The sequence below is a fragment of the Miniopterus natalensis genome, chromosome 7, assembly GCF_054644295.1.
Source record: "Miniopterus natalensis isolate mMinNat1 chromosome 7, mMinNat1.hap1, whole genome shotgun sequence".
Classification (NCBI taxonomy): Eukaryota; Metazoa; Chordata; class Mammalia; order Chiroptera; family Miniopteridae; genus Miniopterus; species Miniopterus natalensis.
Window position 1 is genome coordinate 2,351,369 of NC_142087.1, and position 26,596 is coordinate 2,377,964.

General features: G+C 45.2%; 1 protein-coding gene and 1 pseudogene across 1 annotated transcript; both read left to right on the forward strand.

Moving 5' to 3' along the window:
• The first annotated feature begins 9,923 nt into the window (after positions 1 to 9,923).
• Positions 9,924 to 25,680, forward strand: SEC61A1 (SEC61 translocon subunit alpha 1). The gene is made up of 12 exons (XM_016197332.2): positions 9,924 to 10,109; positions 10,374 to 10,441; positions 13,201 to 13,266; positions 13,356 to 13,434; positions 14,383 to 14,514; positions 17,631 to 17,740; positions 18,028 to 18,181; positions 20,281 to 20,441; positions 21,706 to 21,903; positions 22,179 to 22,370; positions 22,713 to 22,789; positions 23,456 to 25,680. The coding sequence occupies exons 1-12, from the start codon at positions 10,103 to 10,105 to the stop codon at positions 23,640 to 23,642; spliced, it is 1,431 nt and encodes a 476-aa protein (XP_016052818.1). The 5' UTR covers positions 9,924 to 10,102; the 3' UTR covers positions 23,643 to 25,680.
• Positions 14,522 to 15,643, forward strand: LOC107525214 (chromobox protein homolog 1 pseudogene; annotated as a pseudogene).
• Positions 25,681 to 26,596: the final 916 nt, after the last annotated feature.

Here is a 26,596-nt window from a genome sequence, read left to right on the forward strand (position 1 = left end):
TCTAAATGCATTGGGTTTCAGATCTAGGCTTTAAGCCCAACTCTACTACTTAGCTAGCTGTGTGATCTGGGGCAAGATAACCTTTCTAAAGCCTTATTTTCCTCATATACAGAAAGGAAGAAAAATGCTTTATAGGGTTGGTGTGAGGATTGAGAAAACACTGAATAAAGTGCCTGTAAGACACTAGAATAGCAAACATTTATTAGCTGCCATTATTATTATCATCATTACTATTGCACTCAGCATTTCCCGAAGCAGTGCCCGGAACAACCCAGTGCTTCAGTGCAGTCTCTTGGGATTCTAGGGAGAGATGTGCATATGGTTTGAGATAACCCTTAATTTCCCAGACCCTTCCTCTTGGCTCCTCCAGTTGGCGTGCTGAAGCAAGCAATGGTTTGCTTTAGTGTTTTCTTAAGCCCTGGTGCCGTCTGACTTTCACATGTGTAATTCAAAACTAGACACTCCTGCCTGGCTGGCGTGGCTCAGCAGTTGAGCATCGACCTAGGATCCAGGAGATCGTGGTTTGATTCCCGGTGAGGGCACAGGCCCGGGTTGCGGGCTTGATCCCCAGTGGGGGCTGTGCAGGAGGCAGCCGAGCAATGACTCTCTCATCATTGATGTTTCTCTCTCTCTCTCCCTTCTCTGAAATAAAAACTTTTTTAAAAAAAAACTAGACACTTCTGCCCTCCTGTTGTTACATATTTGTAGAGATTCAGCATTGAAACAGCATTTTCCTATCAATCCTTTTTTCGCTTTGATGGGTTGCTGTCCCAGTGTCGCATGGAGGGCTCCTATCAAACTCTGGCTGTGTGCTAGTTCTTCTCATTATGAAGCGGGATTGTTTGCCACTGAGCAGTGGGACACAAAGGGAAGCGATCTGGATGCTGAGGCTGATAGAAGGCTGCAGCTGTCCGACACACGCCAGTTCAGTTTGTGTTCTTAAAGAAAGCATCGTTGTTCTCACTGATGGACTTTATAATGAGCAAATGCTTTGAATTTGAACTTATAAAATAAAATTGTACTAATAAAAGATCACTTTCCTCTTGCATTTCATATTGCAATTCCATGTCAGTTTTATTTGAAGAAGGGGCTCCGATGCCCGGGAAGTGCTGAGTGTCACCAGAGTGGGGTATGACCGGGCAGGAGATCATCAGGAGCGAGGCCCCGAGGCCAGGTTGTATGAGGCAGGTGAGGGGCAGGAGGCGGTCCCTCGTGCAGGGTGGCTGAGGCACAGGAGGATGGCAGGAAAAGGAGATGAGCCAGGCACGGAAGCCCTCAGATGCCCCACCAAGGAGGTGGCCTTTATGCCCCAAGAACATGGGCAAGGAAGCCCTTTAAGAATATCCTTCCACAGCCCCAAGTAAATGAGTGGGGTGAGAGCAGACACAGGCAGATGGGCAGGAGGCCTTGCGGGAGCTCAGGTCACAGAAGCTGACTTAGCCCAGGAGCAGAGGGAGCCATGAGAGTCCCGTGCAGTCAGGAACGAGGGTGTCAACAGTTTGCTGAATTAGTTCAGAACCAGGGAGATGACAGGAGTTTAACCACAGGAGAATGGCAGCTCAGCCAAAACCAAAGACCAGAAAATCTTTCAAGGGCTCCACCCCCTTCACCTTAAAGTGTTTCTGAAACACTTTAAGAAACACTACCCAAATGGCTCCAGCTGTTCATCCTGGGCCTGGCTGGCGGTCACCAAGAGAGAAGAGGTATTGGGGTATAGAGTCAAGTCACCCCACTTGTCAACTCTAGCTGACCCAGCTGGGTATGCACCCATAGCCATTCCCCTATTCTGTATACCACAACTAGGACCCTGCTCCAGCTCATTGGTAAATCCTGCCTCGAATGAACCAGTCGTAGCAATCCCATTTCCTTCCCCATGGTTGGTTTAACACAGCCACGTAGCACGATCCTAGCCAGAGAGACACAGGGATATCTACAGAGGGGCTTTGGGAAAAGTGTTCTCTTTTAAGGTGTAGAGGGGGAGATGGGCTCTTCTGCTGCTGTGTCTTTTCAAGTCTGCGAGCCCCTGGAACTGCAGTAACTGTCTTGCAGTGACGACAGACTGGAGAGAAAATGCTGCCGTTGACCCACAGAGGGAAAAAACCCAGGCCCTGGATTTGTGACTGAGCCACTGACTGAATCAGCCATGGGAATGCTTGCTAGATGCTAATTGTTGCAATAAATGTTACTTGCAGCCCAAGACTTCCTAGTTGGTACTCCAACCTTCCCCCACCAAAGCCACTTTCTCTTGGGATGACATTGATACCCCTGCCAAAGGGGAGGACTCACACGGTCCTGGATCTTGGGAAGTCTACTGAGGAGGTCATTTCATTCATTTCAGTGAGGGAAGTTCTGTATGCCTGCCAAGCGCTGATGGCTTACAACCCCAAGTCACTTCTTAACTATTTCTTAGGTATTTTTCTCTCCGAACTTCAACCTTTGTAAATAATGTTTTATTGGCACACAGTCGTGTTCATCACTTAAGGATTATCCGTGAGGCTTTTGCACAGTAACAGTGGAGCTGAGGGGCTGCAATAGAGACCTCTGGCCCATAAAGCCTACAATACTTACTATCCAGCCCTTTATAGGAAAAGTTTGTCAGCTTCTAGTGTATTCCATCAAATTTTCTTGAAGAAAAATACTAAGCTAAGGAAATATGTACATTGCAAAGGAATACATATGCATATTCTTTTATTTGTACATATATAACATAGTTCTAATCCATTTGTCTCTCATTCAACAATATATCTAAAGCAGCAACATAGTATTCCATCATAAATGGAGCATAATTTCTTAAACCCCCAGAGCTGCACATTTTGTATGATTATTCCAGTCGCTATTCAAAGGGGAAGGATCTGACCCCCCACACCCCCCATTGCTCTGGGCTCTGGCACCAAACTCCAGGGTGGCGATGGTTTAGAATGTGGAATTTGCATCGCACTGAGTCTCCGTGGGAGCTTGGGAGCATTAGACACAGATGCAGGAGCCTGCCTCCTTGTGGCAGGCAGGGCTCCAAGCAACTTTAGAGGCATTTGGGTTTATTGAGAGGCATTACGGGTAAAAAACAGTCAAGCTAGCAAACAGACCAGTCTCATGCAAAAGCTGGTCCAGGCTACACAGAGGACCCCTGGAAGGGAGTGGTCACCTGTCACTGAGCAGACAGCTGGACAACGCAGGCACAGTGGCAGCACCCAGTGGAGGCCATGCCCATCCTGCAGCATTGAGAACTCAGCAGTAGATGATCTCCGTTGGCATGGAGCACAGGGAAAATGCATGGGTCAGAAAGAGTAGCCGAAGTTTCAGGTTCCAGCCAAACATGAGGCTTTTCACCAGCAAGGACAGTTCCTTCAGGTCGAAGGCATGATTTAAGGCCCAGCAGCCCTGCTGGAAGCTGTTTCTCTGCCTCCCCGATGCTGTGAGTCTTTAGAGCAACGTTATCAAAAGGAAGTGTGCCAGTATTGGGTCAGGGAGAGGGCAGAGGTGGAAGTGTCCCCTGTGGCACGGATCTGACAGCCCCTGCCTCCAGATAAAAGCCTCTCTCTCCTCCTTTATCTCTACTCAACACATATGGCTGCTCATCCCTCAACCAGGCACTACCAGGATACCCAGGATAAAGCAAGAGAACACCTAGCCATTGCTCAGAGAAAACACAGGCTAGAAGAAGATCACAAAGCATCAGTCAGTTGGTCAACATGTTCTGAGCACTTTTTCGGAGCCAGGCACTGCGCTGGACAGAGAGACATGATGCGAGGCCAGGCCCTTGACAAGTCCATGTTCTGGAGAAGAGACGCGCACACACAGTGATATGACGTCTTAGGAGAGGTTAGAATCTAAACCCACATCAGGCAAAAATGCAGTGTAATTATCACTGCATTTGTTTCCTATTGTTGCCGAAACAAATCATTACACATTTAGTGGCTTAATTACAACACAAATTTATTCTTAACTTCTATAATTCAGAAGTCTAAAATGGATCTCTGGGAGCTAAAATTGGAGTGTCTGCAGAACTGCACTCCTTTTGAGGCTCTGGGGGAGAATCTGTGTCCTTGCCTTTTTCAGTCTTGGGAGGCTGATGGCATTTCTTGACTTGTGGCCCCTTCCTCCGTCTTCAAAGCTGACAATCATGTTGCCCTGCCTTGCCCCTGCTGTCACATCTCCTCTTACTCCCTCTCCCACTTTTAAGGAGCCTGTGATTACACTGGGCTCACCCAGATATTCAGGATATTCTTCCCATCTTAAGGCAGGCTGATTAGCAACCTAATTCCCCTATGCCATGAAATTTTATATAGTTGCCCCTCGGTATCTACGTTGATTGGTTCCAGGGCCTCCCCCAAACCAAACTCTGCTGATGCTCAAGTCCCTTACATAAAGTGGATAGTATCTGCATATAACCTATGGACATCCTCTCCTTCACTTTGAAATCATCTCCAGGTTCCTTACATTACCTAATGCAATGTAAATGCTGTGTAAATAGTTGTTATACTGTATTGCTTAGGGGATAATGTCTGTACCTGTTCCGTACAGACACAACCATCACAGGGCTAACTACATAGTAACATGTCAGTAACAACAGAACATTTCCCCCGATTATTGACCCACGGTTGGTTGACTCCGTGATGTGGAACCTGCGGATATAGGGGACTGACTGTGTATTACAGGCTCCATGGATTAGGATGCACATTCAGGGAAAACCACTTTTCTGCCTACCACATCATCTAATGTCTAAGACTACCCTTGAAGTTCATCTGTGCACAGCCTGTACAAAACTTCACATGGACACCAAAGTTTGGGCGCCACCACAGACAGCAACGGCAAGTGTAAATGCAGGTGCACAGTCAGTGACAGCCACGGTCTCTCTCGGCTCAGAGCCACCCAACCAGGCTCTCCATGCCCAGGGCTTCAGGTAGCCTGGCTCCCCAATGCCCAGCCCAGCCGAGTATGCTGGCCGTAGCTGCAGCTCAGACAGGAGCCAGCAACCAGTAGGATGTGAAACTTACTGAATTAAAGACTCCAGAGCCAAGAACACTAATTTACATCAGGATCCCTGGGGAAGGGATGTCCCGATTCCAGGATCACTTTTTGGTTCATTTAAAACCAGCAAGAATGAAGAATGATAGTATATTGAGCAGGAAAGCTCAAGAGCCACCTGGAAAATGGACTGGACCAGGTGAGTGGAGCTGGTGGCTCCAGCCCCAGCCCTGGTGCTCAGGCCGGTCAGGGATCATTGTCCCCATTGGACAAGGGCTACCTAGGAAGTCAGGCCCCAGGTGGAGAGGGCTAACTTCCCCATCGCCCACCTCTAGCGTCACCATCGCGGGGCGGGGTCTTCTGCTCCAGGTCCAGTTCCCGCCCCGACTCCCTGCGCCTTTCCCAGGAGAGGCATCATCCAGAGCCAAGGCGGTGCTGGATCCAAGCAGCTCCCCGCCCTGGCGGCTGGACCTGACGGCGCTCCTGCAGCGAGGCGGCTCAGCCCTGCCACCAGGGGGCTGCTGGCATCTTAACAACATCGGCTTCTAATCTACGAACACAGACATCTTCTCATTTACTTATATATTCTTTCAGTGAAGTTTCGTAGCTTTCAGTACATCTTGCACTTCTTTTTGGTTAATGCTATTTTAAATGAAATTGTTGCTTAATTTTCAGGGTGTTTATTGCTAATTTATAGAAATACAATTGATTTTTGTATATTGATTTATATTCTGAAACCTTGCTACACCCATTTGTCAGTTTTAATTGAATGTGTCTCTCTTTTAGGATTTTCCATATACAAGGTAGTACATATCATTTGCAAACAGAGAATTTTGCTTCTTCCTGTCCAACCTGGAGGCCTTTTATTTTCCTTGCCTGACAACCCTGGAAAGAAGCTCCAGTGCGATGCAGAGTAGCAGTAATGAGATGGGCACCTCTGTCATGTTCCTACTCCTGAGAGGAAAGCCTGCAGTTTTTTACCATTAAGCGTGACTTAAGCTGTGGATTTTTTGTAGATGCCCTTTATCAGTTTGATGAAATTCCCTTCTATTCCTAGTTTGTTGTTTTATCACGACTTCTTTTTCCAAATGCCACTTCTGCATCTATTAAAATGATCATTTGGGTTTTGTCCTTTCTGTTTTAGGTGTATTACATTGATTGATTGTTAGAGTTAACCAACCTGCCTTTCCAAATCCCACTTGGTTTGGTGTACAACCCTTTTTATATTGTTGAACTGAGTTTGCCAGTATTTTGTTGAGCATCTTTATATCCGTATTCATCAGAGATATTGGTCTTTTTTTCCCTTGTGATGTTTTTGTGTGGTCTTAACATCAGGGTAATACTGGCCCGCACACTGAATGGTCACAGTCCGATTCCCGGTCAAGGGCACGTGCCTGGGTTTCAGGTTCAATCCCCAGCCCTGGTCGGGGTGCATATGGGAGGCACCAATCAATGTTTCTCTCTCACATTGGTGTTTCTCTTTTTCTCACTTTCTTTCTCTCTCCCTTCCTCTAAAACATATCCTTCGGTGAAGGTTAAAAAAGTAAAAAATAAGTAAAAGTATCTGCAATTGTTTTGAAGTAAAAAACTTTGTGAGGGCTCTCGGCCTTTAGAAAGGTACTGCGACATAATCAAAACACCCTACAATAAGAGACAGAAGACAACTAATTCAATGTGAGGCCAAGGTAGTTGGGGCAGAAGTGCTAAAGTCCCTTCCAGAATTGTGTTTCTTTTCACATGAAAAATCCAAGGAACAGCCCCATCTGACCCTGACAGAACCCTAGAAGAAACTTTTGTTACCATATTCAGATCATATCTACCAAGTAAATGAAATCATGTCGTTCCAAAGCCTAGAATCTGATGCTGTGTTTGCTTCAAATTATTTGGAAGAGGTAGATGCTCCAGACTGCTTATGTTTCTGTTCCTCTCCTAGAGGCTGACAGTAAATGAGACAGCTGATGGTATTCTCAGCTCCAGGGTTCTGGTAAGCATTTTTTTATTTGGGGAGCTTGGAGGTGGTTTTCAAAAATGAAATGGTCTGTCTTCCCCCTGGGCTCCCCACCCCCACAGGAGGGCTGTAGTAATTCTGTATCTTGAGATTTTTAAATCGCCACATGTCTGTTTGTTCATGGCATTTGATGCTTAAATAACCTTGGATATTTCCAGTACCCACCTAGCCACATACATAGTTATTACAATATTATTGACTATATTTCCTATGCTGTACTTTATATCCCCATGACTATCTTGTAATTACCAATTAGCCTCTTCACCTTTTTCACCCAGTCCCCCAACATTCCTCCCGTCAACCATCAGTCTGTTCTCTGTAGCTATGAGCCTGTTTGTTTTGTTTGTTCACTTATATTGTTCTTTAAGATTCTGCATATAAGTGAAATCATATGGTATTGTTCTTTCTCTGACTTATTTCACTTAGCATAATACCCTCTAAGTCCACCCATGCTGTTGCAGATGGAAAGATTAAGCAAAATATTAAAACAGTTTTATGTGAAACAAATGAAGCTTCTTTGAGTATGATGTAAAATGTATCACCTTGATTATGTTTTCCAAAAAGTTGTTTTCTCATTGAGATTCACCTGTTTTCTAACAAGTGGGTCCAAACCCATGGCTATATCAATATTATTCCTTTAGAAGTTCTAGTAAATATTTTTGTGGAAATGCTTAGTTATATTACATAGTGCTAAAAATTCCAACTGTACCTTCTAAGTCTTTTTGATTGCTTTACTCTCACTTTGATAACATATTGGGGCTTTTTTGTGTGTTTTTTTTAAGTATATCTTTATTGATTTCAGAGAGAGGAAAGGAGAGGGAGAGAGATAGAAACATCAATGATGAGAGAGTCGCTGATCGAGCCCACAGCCTGGGCATGTGCCCTGACCAGGAATCGAACCCCGATCACCTGGATCCCAGGTCGACGCTCAACCACTGAGCCACGCCCAGCCGGGCCATTTTTGGGTTTTAAGTTTTCAAATATTTAATATATGAAACTTTTAAATTTCTTCCAATGTGCTAACAAAATTACTGTAAGCTAGTGACTCTCCTAAAGCAATTAATGTTTTGTTAACGCATGCAACTTAGCCACAGACCCTTCATTGACACAGGCCAAACTATGTCATCAATGTTTCTCAAATGTCACTACAACAGGAGGCCCATTTACTATGGTACCATATCCTAAAACTGTTAGTACAAACCAATGTTTATATTAAAACTTATATTAACTAATTGTAATATATAGCACAATTTCTGAGACTAATTACCATGAAGGATTTCAATATTTTCACCATCAGCATGGTGCAGGGTGTATAAATATCAGCTCTGGTCTATCTACTGAATTTAATCCAGGAGCTGCCAGTTTGACTTCAAGCCAAAACTCCATTTCATCAATGGGCTGCATTTCAGAAGCAGCTCTAGAAGAGTAGTCCATGTGTAATTTTTGTGTGGGGGATGGGTATCAAGTGAGGTCACATCTGAGCCACCTTACTGATTGAAGTTACCTACCTGCCTCCTATAGTAATTTGAATTTTCCATCCCTGGATTAGGTTTTGAAAAAAAGACTTCCACAGTATGATGGTTACCAGAGGGGAAGGGGGGGGGCTTAGTAAAAGGTAAAGGGGGGCCAAATATATGGTGATGGAAGATGATTTGACTTTGGGTGGTGGGCACACAATGCAATATACAGATAATGTATCACAGAAATGTACACTTGAAACCTATATCTTATTAACCAATGTCATCCCAATAAATTTTTAAAAAACAGGAAAAACGAGAAAAGAAGAAAAAAAAGATGTTAAACCTTAAAAAAAAGACTTCCTGTCCTACAACTATCCTAAAAAGTGATTTACCAGTCTTGCCTACCTGCTAGAAATGGGAGGAAAGGGAAAGTAGAAAAAGCAACCCCTAAATTATTATTGGAAAAAAAAAAAAAAAAGGCACCTTGTCACACCTGCACCTCCAACTTCTACCGGTTCAGGTCAGCATTTAGCTCCATAAAATCTTCCCTAATCTCCAGCCAGAAGCGCCCACCTCCTCAAGTAATGCTCACAGCAGTCTCTTCTAGATTATTCACGTTACCCGATTACAGACGCATTGAAAATAAATCCAGACTCCCCACCTAGCATCCCTTGACCTACCCACTGGCCCACGAATACTCAATATTGTTCTCCTTCACACAGCCTTTGCCCCAGCCAAACAAGACTTCTTTGCCCACGTATCTTAAGCAGTCACACTGCCGTGTCTCCCTCACAAAGCTTTCCTGGACGGGGCGCACCCTCCTTCCCCTCTTCTCGCCGGGATCCGTCCGCCTTCGGCACAAAAGCAACTGGGCTTCTCCCGGAGGCCTTCCAGGTTTCCTAGTGAGCCAGCCACCTCCTCAGCGGGCCCCGCTCTTCTCGGACCGTCGGTCTCCCGGCGCACTCTCCCCATTCGCCCTCAGACGGCAGGGGCTGGGCAGGAGTCATCTCCGGGGCCCAGGCCAGGCCCCCGGGTTTGCTAACGAGGGTGTGGGGACCACGAGCCGAGCGCCTACTAGGTGCCGGAACTGGGGTCGGCGCTGGGACGCAAGTCGGCTCAGAGGAGCTTACAGTCTACTCACTAATTCAAAGAGTTGTAAGTGCTGTGAAAAGCAAGGAAGTGACCGGGGACTCCGCCTCGCCAGCAGAGCCGCGGGCGCAGGAGGCGTCTACCGAGAGCCAGTTTCTCCACCAACCGGCACCGCTTCTGTCTCCCGAGACCCGACGCGTCCTCCCTCCCCCAAGTGCTCTCGCGTTGCCAGGTTGTTTCAGCCACACACTCCCTATCCCGGCGTTCCCCGCGCCGCGCCGCGCCGGCTGAGCATCCTCTTCCCGACAGGCCCCGGGGGCCCCGCTGCGTGCCGGGAGTTGTGGTCTTCGCGGAGTCATCGGCGCGGCGCAGCAGTCAGTCGGCGCGTGGCAGGAAGCGGAAGCGGCCTACGGCCTGCACCGGGTCCCGGTTCCGCCCCGCCCCGCTCACCCCAGTGCTATCACTGACGTGTCTCTCGGCGGAGGTGCTGCGCGCGTAGCAGGCTGGGCCGCGGGCACCGTCGCCTCGCGCGGAGCGGAGTGGAGCCTAAGCAGTACCCGGAGCGCGAGCAGCCGCCGCCATGGCTAGTGAGTCCCTGGAGGCAGCCCTGGCTCCGCCAGAATGGATCACATCCCCCCTTCCCCTCGCCGGTCCGGGCAGGTGCCCGCCCACCAGGCCTGCCCAGATCCCAGGCCCTCGGGATCCCCACGGGTCCCGGTACTCGGCCTGCTCCCCTGCCCCCTGCCCCCTGCCCCCTACCCATTGCCCCAACACAACTGGGCGGAAGGCTTACCCGGGTAGCGCGAAAGGTTCTCCGAGCCCTAACTCTTCTTTTGTTTCTCCCATCAAAGTCAAATTTCTGGAAGTCATCAAGCCTTTCTGTGTCATCTTGCCGGAAATTCAGAAGCCGGAGAGAAAGGTAAGTACCCCAAATCGCTGTCAAAGGAGGCTTCGTGAAACTCTGGGTGCTTGAAGTTTACAGTACAATTAAAAATGGCTTCAACTCGCCAATGGAAACTCTCCCTCCCTTCTCTTCCCCCCTGGAGTACAGTTGTGTGTACTCCTGAGCTTTGTCAAAAGATGACCTTCTTGTGTGGGAATTTCCACCTAAAGCATGTGCTTTATTTGGGGCACCTTTTGTGGATGTTAGTCCAGTGAACAAAGCCTGGAGTTTGCCATGTCCCAGAAATTGATCCTGGCAGTGAGTAAGGCCTCAAAAGCCTCAGCATCCTAGGTTGTTACCCTTCTCCCTTCACCTCCAACAGGAGCAGATCTGGAGTTGGATTTTTTTCTAGGAGATGCTCTTTGCAGCCAGCTGCTAAAAAGAGCTAAGAGCAGTCACTTTATTCTGTACAAAAACCTTTTATGTAGGCTGCCAAATTAACTGAAACTAAAGGCATTTTGTGAACCCTGCTTTTTACAGCAGGCACATTAAAGCATGGAAAAATAGAAATGTAGACTTACATTGACTGTCAGAATTTCTGCTGCTAAATAGCTACAGGCCAGGATAGTGAGTGTTGCCAATGTAAGTAAAGCTATCAGACAATGAACAAGTTTCATTAGGTTCTTAAAGAATAGTAATATGTTTTTTGTCTTCACATTATTTTCAGACTGTTGTTCATGTACTCACATATGTGTACTTGACATCAACATGGACACTTGCATTTTTGGAGTGTCTTATTTTTGTGTGTGTTTTGTTTTGTTTTTGGACATAAAACTGTTTTGTATAAATGCCCCACATATGTACTGCCTTTGACAGGCTAATGTGCAAAGCTCTTCCCCTACTACCACCCCGAAGCATAGTAGAAAGGGCATGGCTCTGGAGGCAGGCAAGCCTGGGACCCACCCTTCGCTCAGCCTCTTACTAGTTGTGACATTGATTGGCCTTGTAGCTTAAGTTCGGTAAATGGAACAATGAAAATGTGTGCAAGGTATAGCAGTGGCTTCAAAAGGAGTTAACTCTGGAAGATGTGGTGTCTGATGGTGGTTTTGAAGGAAGAATAGAAGTTTTCTTGAAGTGGGGGAAAGGAATTCCAGGCATAAGGAATGTATAATGTGAAAGGCAATGAAGACTAACAGGTTGGAGTGTGTTATATATAGTTCAGTATTGACAGAACATAAAGGGTAGTAGGGAGCAATAGGAGCCAGACAGATTAGAAAATTGCTTTGAAAATAGAGGATCGGAGTGGTTTAGAGGCTTTGCAATAGCGTGGACTATGGGATTGGGTAGGAGATAAGGATGGATTTAGGGGCTGTTTAAAAAGTAGAGTAGCAAGACTTGGATAAACAGCTTTTGATGTTTTGCTGTTGAATTTGGCTATATCCATGAAAGACTTGGTTATTAACAAATGGGGAGTCTTGTAAAAATTGTCCACTCTTTCCCCATAAACAATCATTTCAGCCCTGGCCAAGTGGCTCAGTTGGTTGGAGCGTCGCCCCGTCCCATACACCAAAAGGTTGCAGGTTCGAGTCCCAGTCGGTACATACCTAGGTTGCGGGTTCAATCCCTGGTCACTCCTAATTCCTTGGTGTGATGTGATGACAGATGGAAAAGGGAGCATTCTCAAGGGGAGGAAGAGTTCTATGAATTCACTAAACTTCACATGGAGTATCTGAACATGGAATTCGCACCACCTTTGTGTGGTTGTGTTATCATGGCCTAAAGTGGTAGACAGAGGACTAGAACCTCTGACCAGAGAGCCAGGACCCTGGCTTGGTGCTTGCTTAGACTTCTCTTGCACTCAAATGAAAAAATACTTTAAGAACACAGTTTTGTTCATTTAATACTGTCACAAGGCATTTCCACATCAAGATCCTTAGTCTGCACAATATTACTGTGTTTTTTAAGCCCTTTAAAGCCCTTCTTGCAGTGTAGGCAGCAAGTACTAATGAAGACACAGTTTTAGAGGCAGAAGACCCAGAAGAATTCCCACTCTACTGCTTAATACCAAAGGGGCCTTGGGCAGGGCATCTAAACTTTTCTAATGATTCTTATTAGTCATCTGTAAAATGATTCTGAAGTGTAACCTATCCTACTTACATACCTGAAAAGATGTGAAAAGTCTTAGATAGATGCTACTAATAGTGAGTAAGTTAAACTTGCAATTCTCCCTGCCCTCCTGCCCCATATTGTTTATTACATTGTTTTACCCTTAGTTCATAGAAAGTACTATGTATTAAACAATCACAAATTCCAAATTGGTTGGCTCCAAAATAACAAGATTTTGTCAGTTGCAAAACCTTTCAAATTAATGATGATAGCCCATATGCTGTATAGGCTTGTCTGGTTTAGGAATCCCTTTCTGTTGTAACATTCTTTGATCTTGCATCTGATCCTAAACTGTTAATGCTAATGGTTAAAGCACATGCTTTGGACTCAAACTCATTTCAGCTGTGGGCCTTTCTAAAACTCAGTTTTCTCATTGTTAAATAAAAATAATGCTAAGTAGTGCAGGGATCAAACGAGATGATGCATATGAAAGTCTTTGCATATGTACCTTGTACATAGAAAGCCTGTCGTGCATGTACTTGTATTTTGACACCTATGTCTGATACATGGTTCGAAGTGTTCAAGGCTTACTTTTCTGGTGAACAAAGAAGGAGGTCTGATCTGAGTTCATTTCTGTTAATTTGCTTATGAAAATAACTTGTTGCCTTATTTCTTTCTCTTCTACATAGATTCAGTTTAAGGAGAAGGTGCTATGGACTGCTATCACCCTCTTTATTTTCTTGGTGTGCTGTCAAGTAAGTCCATATTTCCTGTTGTATCAAGAATGGGGGTCAGAGGGCTGGAGACAAGTGCACTGACTCCTTTTCTCTATGCTTGTTTCCAGATTCCCCTGTTTGGTATCATGTCTTCAGATTCTGCTGACCCTTTCTATTGGATAAGAGTGATCCTAGCCTCTAACAGAGGTAGAACCCTGGCTCTCTGCACCTCTTTCTGTACAATGTGGGCTTGACTGACCTCCTTTAGTTAAATTATAGACTTTGGCTTTATGTGGAGTTCAGTGAGTGTTCAGGAAAAATGTTAGTGTGCTGTGCTGAATAGCCTTAGTAAATGCCGAATTCAGCATCGAGGCATATCAGCACATTCAGAATTGCATATGAATGCAGTACAAAACCTGTAATAACAAGATTAGGTCTGTGTTGTAGAGAATAAAAAAGTGGAAAAACTAGAATTTTTTTAAGCTAAAATAATGATATTTCTACCTGTCTTTCTTGTGTTTTGATAACCTTTAGAATATGTAATTTGTTTCTCAGCTGCATCTTTTTCATATCTATAGGTTATATCTATGTGTCAAAAAAATATGTAACAGTGTTTGTATACTCTAACTAATTGCCTTAGGATTTTGAACGTTTATGTCAGTATTACTTTTGATTAACCTATTTTTTAAATATAATATAGTTCAAATTAAGTTTCAAATCAGTCAGAAGTATTTTAGCATAGTGGAAGTAGAAGTAATTCACAACTAGATACAATTGTACAGGCTTCCTTTTCAGACTCTTTAAATTATTTGAATGTTATCCTTTTTATTAACCGATGAAGAGACAAACTTTTCTTATCTCTGTAAAACCAGAATGAATCTGTTTATGGTGAATTTAAATGCAGCTCTCTGTTTAAAAGCCATGTGACTTCTGAAACAGAATAAGATGTGGTCTGGCAGACCGAACAGGATGAATTGAATTCTACTGTAATCGTTGATATTTGGGGTGGGTTATTCTCTAAATTAAATGCTGCTAGCAAACAGAAGCACATTGCATTTGTATAAGGGGTACACAGTCAGATTTTGCTCATTCGTTTTCTTAATGTGTTGCTTTTCCAAGCTAATATGGGCTGTGTTTTGCTTCCCCTGTCCTCAGGCACATTGATGGAGCTGGGTATCTCTCCCATTGTCACCTCTGGCCTCATCATGCAGCTCTTGGCTGGCGCCAAAATAATTGAAGTTGGTGACACCCCAAAAGACCGAGCTCTCTTCAATGGAGCCCAAAAGTGTAAGAGATTTTGAATGATGTTCAGATGTCTATAGCTGAGAATTTGAATTTGCTATAAAGTTTGGGGCATCAAAACAGTTTTTCCTTTATACTGTGTAACTTCATGGCTCACCAGCCCTGCAGGTGCTCAGTGGTCTGTATTAGCAAGAAAATGCTTCTTGGACAGGGCCAGTCACCAGGGCCTGTAGTAGGCCACTTCAGTGAGGGGCTCAACTGTGGCCATCTGGCCTCTTGCTTTCCTGGGCACCACTCCTCCAGCCTGCCCAACGCTGTGCACCATTAGTGCGGCCCCAATGCCTTTCTTGCTCTTGGGCAGTACTCTGAGCAATGTCACCCTTGTACCAGAAAGCAGGTGGGCACTATGGGGAAAAAACAAAACAAGAAGAAAGTGTAGGAGGTGCTAAAAGAGAAGGAAGAGGAATATGGTGGGAAAAGTTCTCGACCATCAAGTGGTAAAGGGCAAAGTGGAGTACATGCTAAAGTGGAAGGGGTTCTCAGATGAGGACAACACATGGGAGCCAGAAGAGAGCCTGGATTGCCCCGACCTCACTGCTGAGTTTCTACAGTCACAGAAAATAGCGTATGAGACAGTTAAATCAGATAAAGCACAAAGCTGGCTCTGATTCTGAAGCTAAGAGAGAGGAGAACAAATCGAAGAAGAGTCAGAAAAGCTACCAGGCTTTGACTGGGGTTTGGAGCCAGAGCAGATTATTGGAGCTGCAGAATCCAGCGGAGAACGCATGTTCCAGATGAAATGGAAAAACTTTGAGGAGGCTAAACTGGTCGCTTCCAAAGAAGCCAGTGTCAAGTGCCTGCCCTCAGGTTGTCATATCCTTCTTTGAGGAAAGGCTGACATGGCATTCCTACCCTTCGGAAGATGATGACAAAAAAGGTGACAAAAATGATCTCTCCTGGTACCAGCCCCTGTCACATCTGACTGTGGGTTTCAAGTGGGGAGGAGAAGGAGTTCTTGTCTTCACACTGTAGAGATGGCTTGAGAAGATGTCCTTGAAGTGCCAGTATAGTTTCTGTGCCCTACAGAAGCCCTAGTGCTTTAAAGCTGTTCCATGCTATAGTTTGCACACGCATCCCAGTGGAGGGAAAGGAAGATAAGTGTTTCGAGGCAACCCATTCTGCACTTTGCTGAGAAAAGCAAAGTGCAGAATGGATTGCCATGAGATCCATCAGTTCTTGACATTATCTAGACCTGCATCTAGAACTCCATTGTAAATCTTCTTAAGCATCTGTTAGCTTTTTGTGAAAACTTTGTTTAAATGTAAACTTCATACTGCACTGTCAGTTTCTTTCTTAATAAAACTATCTGGGTTTATAATCCTTTAAAAAAGAAAGAAAGAAAGCACTTCTGGGAGAGCCATGGTATAAGGTACGTGGATAGGCTAGACAAGGCAGGGTGGGAGGATGTCCATTGTCCCCAAGGCTGTATGGTCAAGTAGAAGGAGCAGGGTGTGAAGGTCTCCCTCCACCAGCCACATGTCCTTACCACTTAGGAGATGATGTGTTGTACTTCAGAGCTATTGTAAGTATTCAGTGGGATAATGTTTGTAAAACATCTCTCAGTGCCTGGCACGTAATAGGTATTTGGCTGGTGCTGTTTTTCTTCTGGAAGTTTAAAAAGATTCAACTTAGGGGAAAGGTGATCCTCTCAACCCAGTTCTACTATTTATTAGCTTTATGACTTTTGGACAAAGTTAGATGACAGCTGTTATATCTCAGTTTCTTCATCTGGAAAAATGGGAATAACAATATTTGTCTTATAGCAAGTGTCACTAGTAACAATGACCAGTCATCAGAATGATCTGTGTTCAGCCTCTAACTGAACTGAAATATATTAATTAGGAAATGGTATTTACAGTTTTCTATCCAGCCATATTTTCTTCCACATCAGCATGTGGAAGAAATTTTTTGCACTTAGATTAAATAATTAAGAAAAAAAAGACCAATCTAATTTAAACTTGTCAGTTTCAGACACAAATCAGAATTTTAAAATATATATGTGAATTATTTTTCAAAAGCACAGATTGTCTTTTTTTTCTTTGGTCTGGACAATTTTTAAATTGTCAATTTTTAAATTTTTAAATTTCTTCTGCTTTGAGAATTCAGCGTCATTGAGCAGTTTTTTAAAAGTCAAGGCTTACATTTGATGGGCACTCTGGAGTACAATTTTACTTTACTAATTAGGTTTGACAAACTAATCAGAAAAGCTGAACTTGAAGCCCACACCCATATTGAGAGATCCATCTAGTATTGTGGAACCAGTAAAAATGTGTCAGTTCCGTTTTCCCTAACAATGAAGTATGATACAAGAAACAAAGACAGCCTACAAAAAGGGAAGTTTCTATTAGGGCAAGAGAGCTTTGTGGCAGAGGAAATGGGACAAGTGACTAAATTGATGGCATTGTGAGGTTTTTCCTTCAAAAACAATAACACATTACATACAAACTGGGAATCCCTTTATCCCAGAGTTAATCATCTGTTCTGGACTCGGACCTGGGTGATAAGCCAGTAGAGGCGGCTCAGGCATGTAGTTCAGCTCAAGCGCTCTCCAGAACCCAAGCAACCTGATCTGAGTTTGGATGCTGTGGGTTGGTGACATCACCAAATTATGTGCCTCAGGATGCTGTCTTCAGTAGATTTTGCTCCCTGATTTGTCTTCCATAAGAACAGATTTGTTGTGTTCCAACTCTTTTCCTCTTCCCATCACTGAAAGGAAAATGAATTTCGGAGGTGAAATTAAGGAGCTCACCTGCTTCTGTTAACAGGCATTTGAGTTATCATATACTTTGACAATGTGACCGTTGGGTGTTTCTTGAACTAAGCTCCTTGGAGGCAGTATCATTATTCTCTTTTTTATATATTTTTATTGATTTGAGGGAGAGAGAGAAACATCTATCTATTGCCTTCCTCATGCACCCCTACCTGGAATCGAACTAGTGACCTTACGGTGTATAGGACGATGCTCAACCAACTGAGCCACACCGGCCAGGGCGGCAGTATCAGTGTTTTTCATCTTTGTACAGAGTAGGTGTTCAATAAGTGTTTCCTCTGTGACTGTGTAATGTCCCACTTTGAGAACATAGTTTTCTTTTGATTTCTAGTATTTGGCATGATCATTACCATTGGCCAGTCTATTGTGTATGTGATGACGGGAATGTATGGGGACCCTTCTGAAATGGGTGCTGGAATCTGCCTGTTAATCACCATTCAGGTAATTGTTATGCTAACATTTTCCCCTTCTGAGCAGCTCCTCACACTCACTTATCCAAATAACAGACCTGAACCATGCATAAAAGAAACTTTTACTGAGAAAGAGCCAGAGCACCTGTGTTCTCCCTTCTAAACTCAGCAGAGGAAGGCCCTGCTGTCTATTGTCTGCTCAGACTTCAGCATTTATATCAGAGAAGCCCCTTACTAAGGGAGGAAAGAGCCACTCCTATGGGGAGCAGGAATGCAATCTATTTGGGTTTCTTTACTTTTATTTTTTAATTTTTACAGCTCTTTGTTGCTGGTTTAATTGTTCTACTTTTGGATGAACTTCTACAAAAAGGGTACGGCCTGGGTTCTGGTATCTCCCTCTTTATTGCCACTAACATCTGTGAGACCATCGTGTGGAAAGCGTTCAGCCCCACCACTGTCAACACTGGCCGAGGTAAGGCCCTGGGCTTTTCTGGGAACAGGTCAATAAGAAGTATGGACACCTGCAAAGCAGAAGACGAAAGTTCCCCCGTTCCAAGGAAATAGTGCTCCATTTTAGGTACATTTCTTCTGATTTTTCTGTGTGCATCTGCAAAAAATTTTTAAACACAGACAGGCTTCTGCTCATAATAATATGTAACTTATATATTCCATGTCAGAGTATTTCACATTTACTGTGCCAGAATACAGAATCCTGCCTCATTTTTTCCTAGCACAGTGTTGATTTCATGGCAAGGATGAAGCAGCACTTTTTTAACCAGTCTTCTGATGGATGTGTTTCCAGTTTTGGTGGTTAATACAACAGAAACAGTGAACAGCCTCATACATTCATGTTTATGTATTTTGACAGTTGCTCTTAGTGAATACATTTCTAAAAATGAAATCACTGAACCAACCAACGCACTTGGTCATGCAAGGAGCAACTTTGTGAAAGAGGCCTGAACTTGGAATTCACCTCTTGGCTGTTCCTATTAGTGTTTTGGGGCAAAGCCCTCTACCTCTGAGCCTTGGTTGCCGGGATGAAATGAGAAATACCGTGAAATGATGTGATGCCCAGCCCATAGTAGATGACTATAGTGTTAGTATTCTACGCTATACTCATGAAGAGTGCCAAGGACATCTTGTTTCAGAGGATGTTTTTAATAATTTCTAAACATACAGGGAAGTATGATTTACTAGGAAATGCAATTGGCATTTTTCATCACTAAATATGTTATTGTAAGAAGCCTGTGAGAAATAATCATGCACATTTGAGTGTTTCTTTGATTTGAATGCTGGAGACAGAGTCTCTGGCTCTGGAGACCACATACTCTCAGTGAAACTGAAACCAGGTCCCCGGGCATGTGAAGGCCACATGTGCCAAATAGATTACTAAGAAGATAGGATAGCTATGGGTGGAGAATGTCAGAGAAGAGTGGGAAAGATGAGAATTGATTTCTCCCTGAGCACTTCCTGGAACTGTAGGAAATCCAAGGCAAATGGGAAGACTAGGGGGCAGAGGCAGGGCTTTCCAGGGTGGGTGTGAAAGGCAGGGGCATGAAGGATGGGAGCTCAGGCATATGGCAAGATCATACTATAGCTGGCCTGGGGGACATCCTGAGTTATGAGGCCATGAGGTGATGGGAACTGGCGTCTGGAGGGAAATATTCACCCCAGGCTGGAGTGGAAGACAGAACACAGTTTGGTAATTGTTCAGTTTCCAGCTTTGACAAGCCAGCCGGTCACAAGGAAAGTGCTAAGTGAGGGCATTAGGAAAAGAAAGAATGTAAGAGACGGGACAAAGGGGGCACTTTGAAGGGTGATGGAAATTGTCAGCAAACGTGGGTTGGTTTCTGGCTTTAAAGTAAAAGTGTCATGATGTCAGCTGGCAATGATTGAGAACTGGCTGGAGAAAAGGTGCCACCAGGCAAGGTGATTCTACAGCCATGTGCATGTGGGTAGTGAGTGAGGCTGTGAGACTGCCATGCTTGCTGAGGAGTGAAGGGAAAGGGAGAAGGTTAGGGTCACAAAGGTCACAGGGCTGAGAAGGCAGCTGGCAGCTACATCTGGAACTCTGCTGCAGTTTGCCTTGGCAATGGGGAAAATGCATTTTTGACTGAGACCCTTTCAGGTCTGGGAGAAGAACAATTGCTGCTTCCCTGGGTGATGGAAACAGTCCAAAATGGGATTAGGAGGGACAGCTATCCTGCTTCCTACTGCCTGGGGTTTTCCAGGGAAGTGAATGGGGCAGCTGTGAGCCTGCTCTTCAGTGTAGGACCTCTTCAGCTAGGGTTCAGCAGATTCCGCTTTTGTGATTTTATAATTGATCATCATTCCACACATCTAGTGGCCACTGATTCCCATGCCAATGAAATAACTCAGAAAAGTAGAGTAGCCCATTTCTGCAGGTTGAAATCCCTACAGAAGAAAGAGAAATGAGGGAGAAGATGCCACTGTACCCCTGTGGTTATAGCAGTAGGCACCATGAATCTTAAAACTAATTCTTTTTTCCTCTTTTGGCCACTGAGAAGCTGTTTGTCTCTTTACCACATGTGCCCCCTCCTTTACCAACAGGGATGGAATTTGAAGGTGCCATCATTGCATTGTTTCATCTGCTGGCCACACGCACTGACAAGGTCCGCGCCCTTCGAGAGGCCTTCTACCGCCAGAACCTCCCCAACCTCATGAATCTCATTGCAACCATCTTTGTCTTTGCAGTGGTCATCTATTTCCAGGTGCGTCCAGACCCACCACAGATCTGATGGTCTGATTTAAGTTTTAGAACGCCCAGGGGTGGTGTACATCATAGGGTAGTACTGAAGCAGTGGGATAGCATTTGAAAGGAGGTTTCCACGTGAGCTGAACAAGTGTGTCCCGTTGAGTCATAGGGACCTGCCTGAACTAAACAAAACTGAGGCAGATGTAACATTTCTGAAATTATGCTCCTTTGGGTTGGGCGTAGCAACAGATAACGAAGATACATCTTTAAGGTCTTAGTTCAAGAGAAATGAAAAGTCATCAAGCTCTAAAGCCTCATCGCCATCCTACCCAAAGTTTATAGAGTATTTGTGGGTAGTGTCATCCTAGAAAAGGCCCTTCCTCTTGCGAGCTCTTACCTTTCAAATTATTAGCCTGCGTCACTTGCTTCCAGTTAAGAGACCTGAGCTGTCAGTTGCTTTTCTGTAGTTGGATTAGTCTTTGTATTTTTTTCATCAGCCACTTTGTATTCTGATATTTATTAACAAGAAGGGATGTCAGTGGAGAAGACAGTTTAGTGCTTGTAGAAAGGTAATTATACCAGCCAAGTGCTTTTTCCTAGGACCAGACAGGTCTGTTCCTTCAGCTGAGATTTAATCAGATGCCTAATTAATAAGGTTTAGTGCCACCATAAGCTTGCTGGGTATTTGTAGTACGGTCATTAAAAATTTATTTTATTTTAAATCCTCTATATTCTGAGTCCTGTTGTAGGCACTGGGAGTTTGTAAAAATAATATAAAAGAAAACCTTTCTATTCTCTAAGAGTTTCAGAGGGAGAGTCTGTATTTATAGAAAAGCTTAGCTTTTCTGTTTATGATTTAAAACATCGTAAAGGGCTGCTCTGAGGTGTCAGGTGGAGGCCATGTTGGCCTTGTCTTGGGGCCACTGTAAAAGCACAGGAGAGGTAACCAGCAAAGAGAACCAGTTAGGACTTACTAGGGCATGTGTCCTTCAGGCTCTCGTATATTCCACATTGATGTAGATTTAATATGATGGACTTTGGTTTGTTTTTTGTTTGTTTTTTGACAAAGATGGAATTATTCCACTGCGCTGGGCTTTGGTACATTTTTTAAGCCTGTCTTTCTGGGAACCCTCTTTGAAGTGGCCCCAAGTGCAGTGGTGGGTCAGGAGGCACATGAGAGCCCTGGAACCAGTGTATGTCCGGCTACCCCCAGCTGGGCTGTGTCCGTGCAGACACTGGAATGAGGCACTGAGGGCGCGCTGCTCTGTTTGGCTTCTCAGGGCTTCCGAGTGGACCTGCCCATCAAGTCGGCTCGTTACCGAGGCCAGTACAACACCTACCCTATCAAGCTCTTCTACACCTCCAACATCCCCATCATCCTGCAGTCCGCCCTGGTGTCCAACCTGTACGTCATCTCCCAGATGCTGTCGGCCCGCTTCAGTGGCAACCTGCTGGTCAGCCTGCTGGGCACCTGGTCTGTAAGTACGGCTGCTTGAAGAGATGTTTTAATGCTGTGGCTGGTTGCAGTGGGTGCATCCATGTGTCTTGCTTGTGACCAAACATTTTACCCAAAGATATTTCTTAGTCATGCCTTTTACAAATTCAGCACATTAAATTTTCTTTTCAGTACGAAAACTGCACTGTGGACACTTGAGCAAAATTGTATTCCTTTTCATCTGCTCAGAACTGCTTTTGTCCTTATGCTAAGGTATAATGAAACAGCACTCACAGGCTTTCTGTGTATTCTTCCCAGGACACGTCTTCTGGGGGTCCAGCCCGTGCTTATCCAGTTGGTGGCCTTTGCTATTACCTGTCCCCTCCAGAATCTTTTGGCTCCGTGTTAGAAGACCCTGTCCATGCTGTTGTATATATAGTGTTCATGCTGGGCTCGTGTGCATTCTTCTCCAAAACGTGGATCGAGGTCTCAGGCTCCTCTGCCAAAGATGTAAGTATAAGTTACAATTTAATTAAACCAGGAAACAGGAGCTCTCACCTGTCACTGGTATAAGTGACCTGTGAACTCACACACAGCTGCTTCCTCATTAGGTCGAAGCCTTTGTGGCCATAGATGGAGCCCAGCAATAAAAGTGCTCTCCTTCGGAGCTGGAGCCAAACTAAAACTAGACTTTGTCATATGAGTTCTTTCAGCAGTTTTTAAATTATCTGTATAAATATTGTTACGATACTAAAGAAGGAAACCTGTGTTTAGTGCCACCATTAAATGTCTATCTGGCTTTCAGTTTCAAACGTAAAATTGAACAGTGTCTTCTCTTCGGGCATCATGCAGGTTGCAAAGCAGCTGAAGGAGCAGCAGATGGTGATGAGGGGCCACCGAGAGACTTCCATGGTCCATGAACTCAACCGGTGAGTGCTGCCCTAGGTCCTAGTGGTATCTTATAATTGTGGTTTTCTTTTACATCAAGCATCTTGATAGGGCTTAGGGATTTCTGGTTAATTAAGTCTTGTCCTTGGTTACAGGATAGAAAAGGTCCCTGTGTCCACAAGAAAATCAGCATTGCAAATTTCAGATTGTTTTTTGATCCCTGGCAGGGGCAGTAGGCAGTTTTATTCATTCTCTTCGTGAGAATTCTCGGAAGACTCTAGATTTACCGCACATTGTTCAGAAGAAATAAAATGCAAGCCACATAAAATTTTCTAGTAGTCACATTTAAAAAGTAAAAATGTGTAATTAATGTAAGAAAAATCATTAGATATTTTATGTTCTTGTCTTCACCAATCTCGTGTGACATCTTTAATATCTCAACTTGGACTAGTCACATTTCACTAGCCACGTGTGGCTCGTGTGGCCACTTACTGGACAGCAGCCCTAGCCTAGACCATTAAGGGGTGTGAGCAGGTGAAGTTTCAAGGAGATAGCTGAGTGACCGCTATAGCAGTTAGGTTCCTAAATCAAAGGTAAGCGTGTCAGACTGACCGGCCCTGCAGGCAGGTAGCCTGAGTCAGGTGGGCCACACTGGAGCTATCTGTATCTACAGGTGGCACCTTGCTGACCCATCTCCCACTCCTCAGGTACATCCCCACTGCTGCTGCCTTCGGGGGGCTGTGTATTGGAGCCCTCTCTGTCCTGGCTGACTTCCTGGGTGCCATCGGGTCTGGAACTGGGATCCTGCTCGCGGTCACAATCATCTACCAGTACTTTGAAATTTTTGTAAAAGAGCAGAGCGAGGTCGGCAGCATGGGGGCCCTTCTGTTCTGAGCCATGTCTCCCCTGGACCAGGAAGAGGACCATGCTCTGGAATTGCCAAGGAAGGGGGACTAACGAATCCATCGTGGGATACTGCTGTGGCATGTGGACCTTTGTTTACTTTTATTTTTATTTTTTTTTGAATTTCATATTCTTTCATTCCAATTTTTAAAGGGCCAGGAATTTCCAATTTGAAATTTTACTTTTTATTCTGGCATTGGCAGAATAATTAAAGCAGTGAGGCTTTATTCAGTTGATGGCCAGAAATTGGGAGGGTAAATGACTGTCCTCAGTGTCCATGTAACCTTTGTTTTAACCTTCGCACCTTCTCAGTGCCATAGGCGGCTGCAGTGGTCTGAGCTGTTCCCCTACAAGGGAATGTCTTATTGGTTAGAAGCACAAACATTGTTGAAAGGACTACATTTCATTGTGGCAGCAGGGTGTGAGGCTGGGAGCAGACCATGTGTTTTCTGGTAGATGTGGGTGACTGGTTAGCATGTCTCCTCATGGTCAAGGGTAGGAGCATCTACTTAAAACTTGTTCTCTGGAAGACACAATTGTCTTCTCTCTTAAAAGTAGTTTTTTAGGACAGAGCTTCTTCTAAAAGAAGGATGAATTTCCTGGCAGACACTTTTGGGCTGTTCCTTTTTTCTGCAGGTGAGGTTGGGATTCTTTTTTTTTTTTTTTCTTTATAAACCTCACCTGAGGATATGTTTATTGATTTTTAGAGAGGGAAGAAGGGAAAGAGAAAGAAACACGCACCCTAACTGGAGATCAAAGCCACAACCTTGGTATGTGCCCTGATGGGGAATCAAACCTGCAACTTTTTTGGTGTACAGGATGATGCTCCAGCCAACTGAGCCGCCAGCCAGGGCGAGTTGGGGATTCTTTAGCTTTATAAAGTTGTTCTGGCCAAGCTAGGCAAACGTGTGGCGAACCCCTTAAGTGATGTCTATCCAGTTCTTCCAATTGTCACTGCCACTTAGCCCTAGCTAGGGGAGGCACCGTGGCAGGCACTCAGACATGGAAAGACAGTGACTCACTTGGTGTTCACAGGCCACTGCTATTTTCTAGGCTGAAAACTTTCCACTTATATTTTCAGAACTTTTTTACTGTGCTTAGGACCAAATGTAAGTAAGGTAAATGACAAGATGCCACCTCTCTCTCAACCTCCCCAGAAGAGAAGAGCACAGGCCCGAGATCTGTGATGCCGTCGGGGTCAGAGAGCTTGTGCTTTCATTCAGTTGCTCAAATGATTGTTATAAAAAGACTCACGATTATGTTTAAAATAAGTTCTGTTCGAAATAACAGGTGATCTAGATCTTAGGAATTGGAACCTTTTCCAAGGCCTTTAGGGAGGTCCCTCTCAGGGGGCAGGTGCCTGTCAGTGTTTGGCAGCAGGGACAGCAGAGTTGGGCACTGCAAGCCTGAGGGATTCTTGCTGAGGATGGCCCAGTTCTAAGAAGGGGGCACCAGGAGTAAGTGCAGCCGTGTGGAGAGCGATGTCCACAGCAGCAGGTACACAGTGGCTCCGAAGCACAGAGACGTGATCATGATTCAGGAGAACTAACAAATTTGACACCTGAGTCAGGAGAGCTGCTAGGAGTTCTCACTGGCAGTGCTCACCAGAAAACACTGACCAAGGGACAAGAAGCAACTTGCTTAAAACCACCCAGCAAGTCAGCCACAACCAGGATGGGCCTGGCTGGTCTGTCCACCCCTAGTCCAGGGTACACCACCATATCACACGTGGCCTTGTCAGACCCAGTCCTGAGCCGAGACCTAACCTCCCCCCATGGGAATGCTGCAACCTCTGGCAGGCAGGGCAGCCGTCCCCAGGCGCAGGGGCTGTAGTCTGGAGGGTGCTGGGCCTCATGGCGGGAGCCCTGCAGCCCTCCCTGCGGCCTGTAATCATCAGTGATGCCTCTGTGGTTAATGACCACAGTGGGTCAGGACTGACCTCAGCTTCCAGGGACTGTCACTGTGGACGCCAAAATGGCATAACTGAGATAAGGTGAAAAAGTAAATAAAGCCAACTTTTTACAAGCCATTTGCTCATGTTCTTTTGGTTTTCAGTTCCCTTCTATTCCCAAGAAGGCCAGTGAGAGAAGACGCCTGAGGTTTGGTTGGGTCCTGATTTTGTACAGGGTGCCCAAGGTCTCCCCTAGGTGCAAGTTCCTCCTCAGAAAGACATTTGGAAAACTTCCTTCTAGTGGTAGTATCAACCACATGCTCAGGTTTTTGGTAGTTTGAAACACAGGTGACTGAGCAGAAACCCTGGTACTGGGCTGGTGTGCAGGCTGCTTGAGCCCTTCCTAGGACCTCAGGAATGGACCACTGTGTCCTGGGAGGTGCAGAATCTTCCCAGCAGAAGCCTATGGCCCCATGCCTCCCAGCCCTTTCAGTGCAGGCCAAGGGGCGCTGTTGCCCGTGGCTGAGACAACAGGCATCAGTACACATCTGGTCACCGATCATGAGGTTGGCCTTGGCCAGACCTGTAGGTAAGCCAGGAAAGTCTCCACTCTGCCCTGGACCACAGCATCATGTGGACAGCTGTGGCAGGCATGTCGCTGCTTCCCTGGAATGTGCCACTCATAAAATCCTTCCAATGGTTTTCACTCGAGCCAAATGACAGACTTATGTTTCCAGAGCAGAAGGAGAAAACTTCTCACCCAGATTTCAAATAACACACTTGTCCCAGACAAGGCCTCACCCCAAGCCCTCCATCACGCCCTGCATGGTGCTTCCTCAATGACCCATGATGGAGGCACTGAGGTTGGAGCCTAGCTAAGGAGGAAGGTCCTGTCTACCTGTCACCATGCTCACTGAGGTGGTATTATCCCTGGCAAGATGTCCCTCTGGGCCACTTGAGGGACAGGTTTTGGGGCATGGCCCTACAGGAGCCACACATCAGCACTGCTGAGACTGCACCAGGACAGGATGAGCAGCCAGTCTGCCCTGTGCTC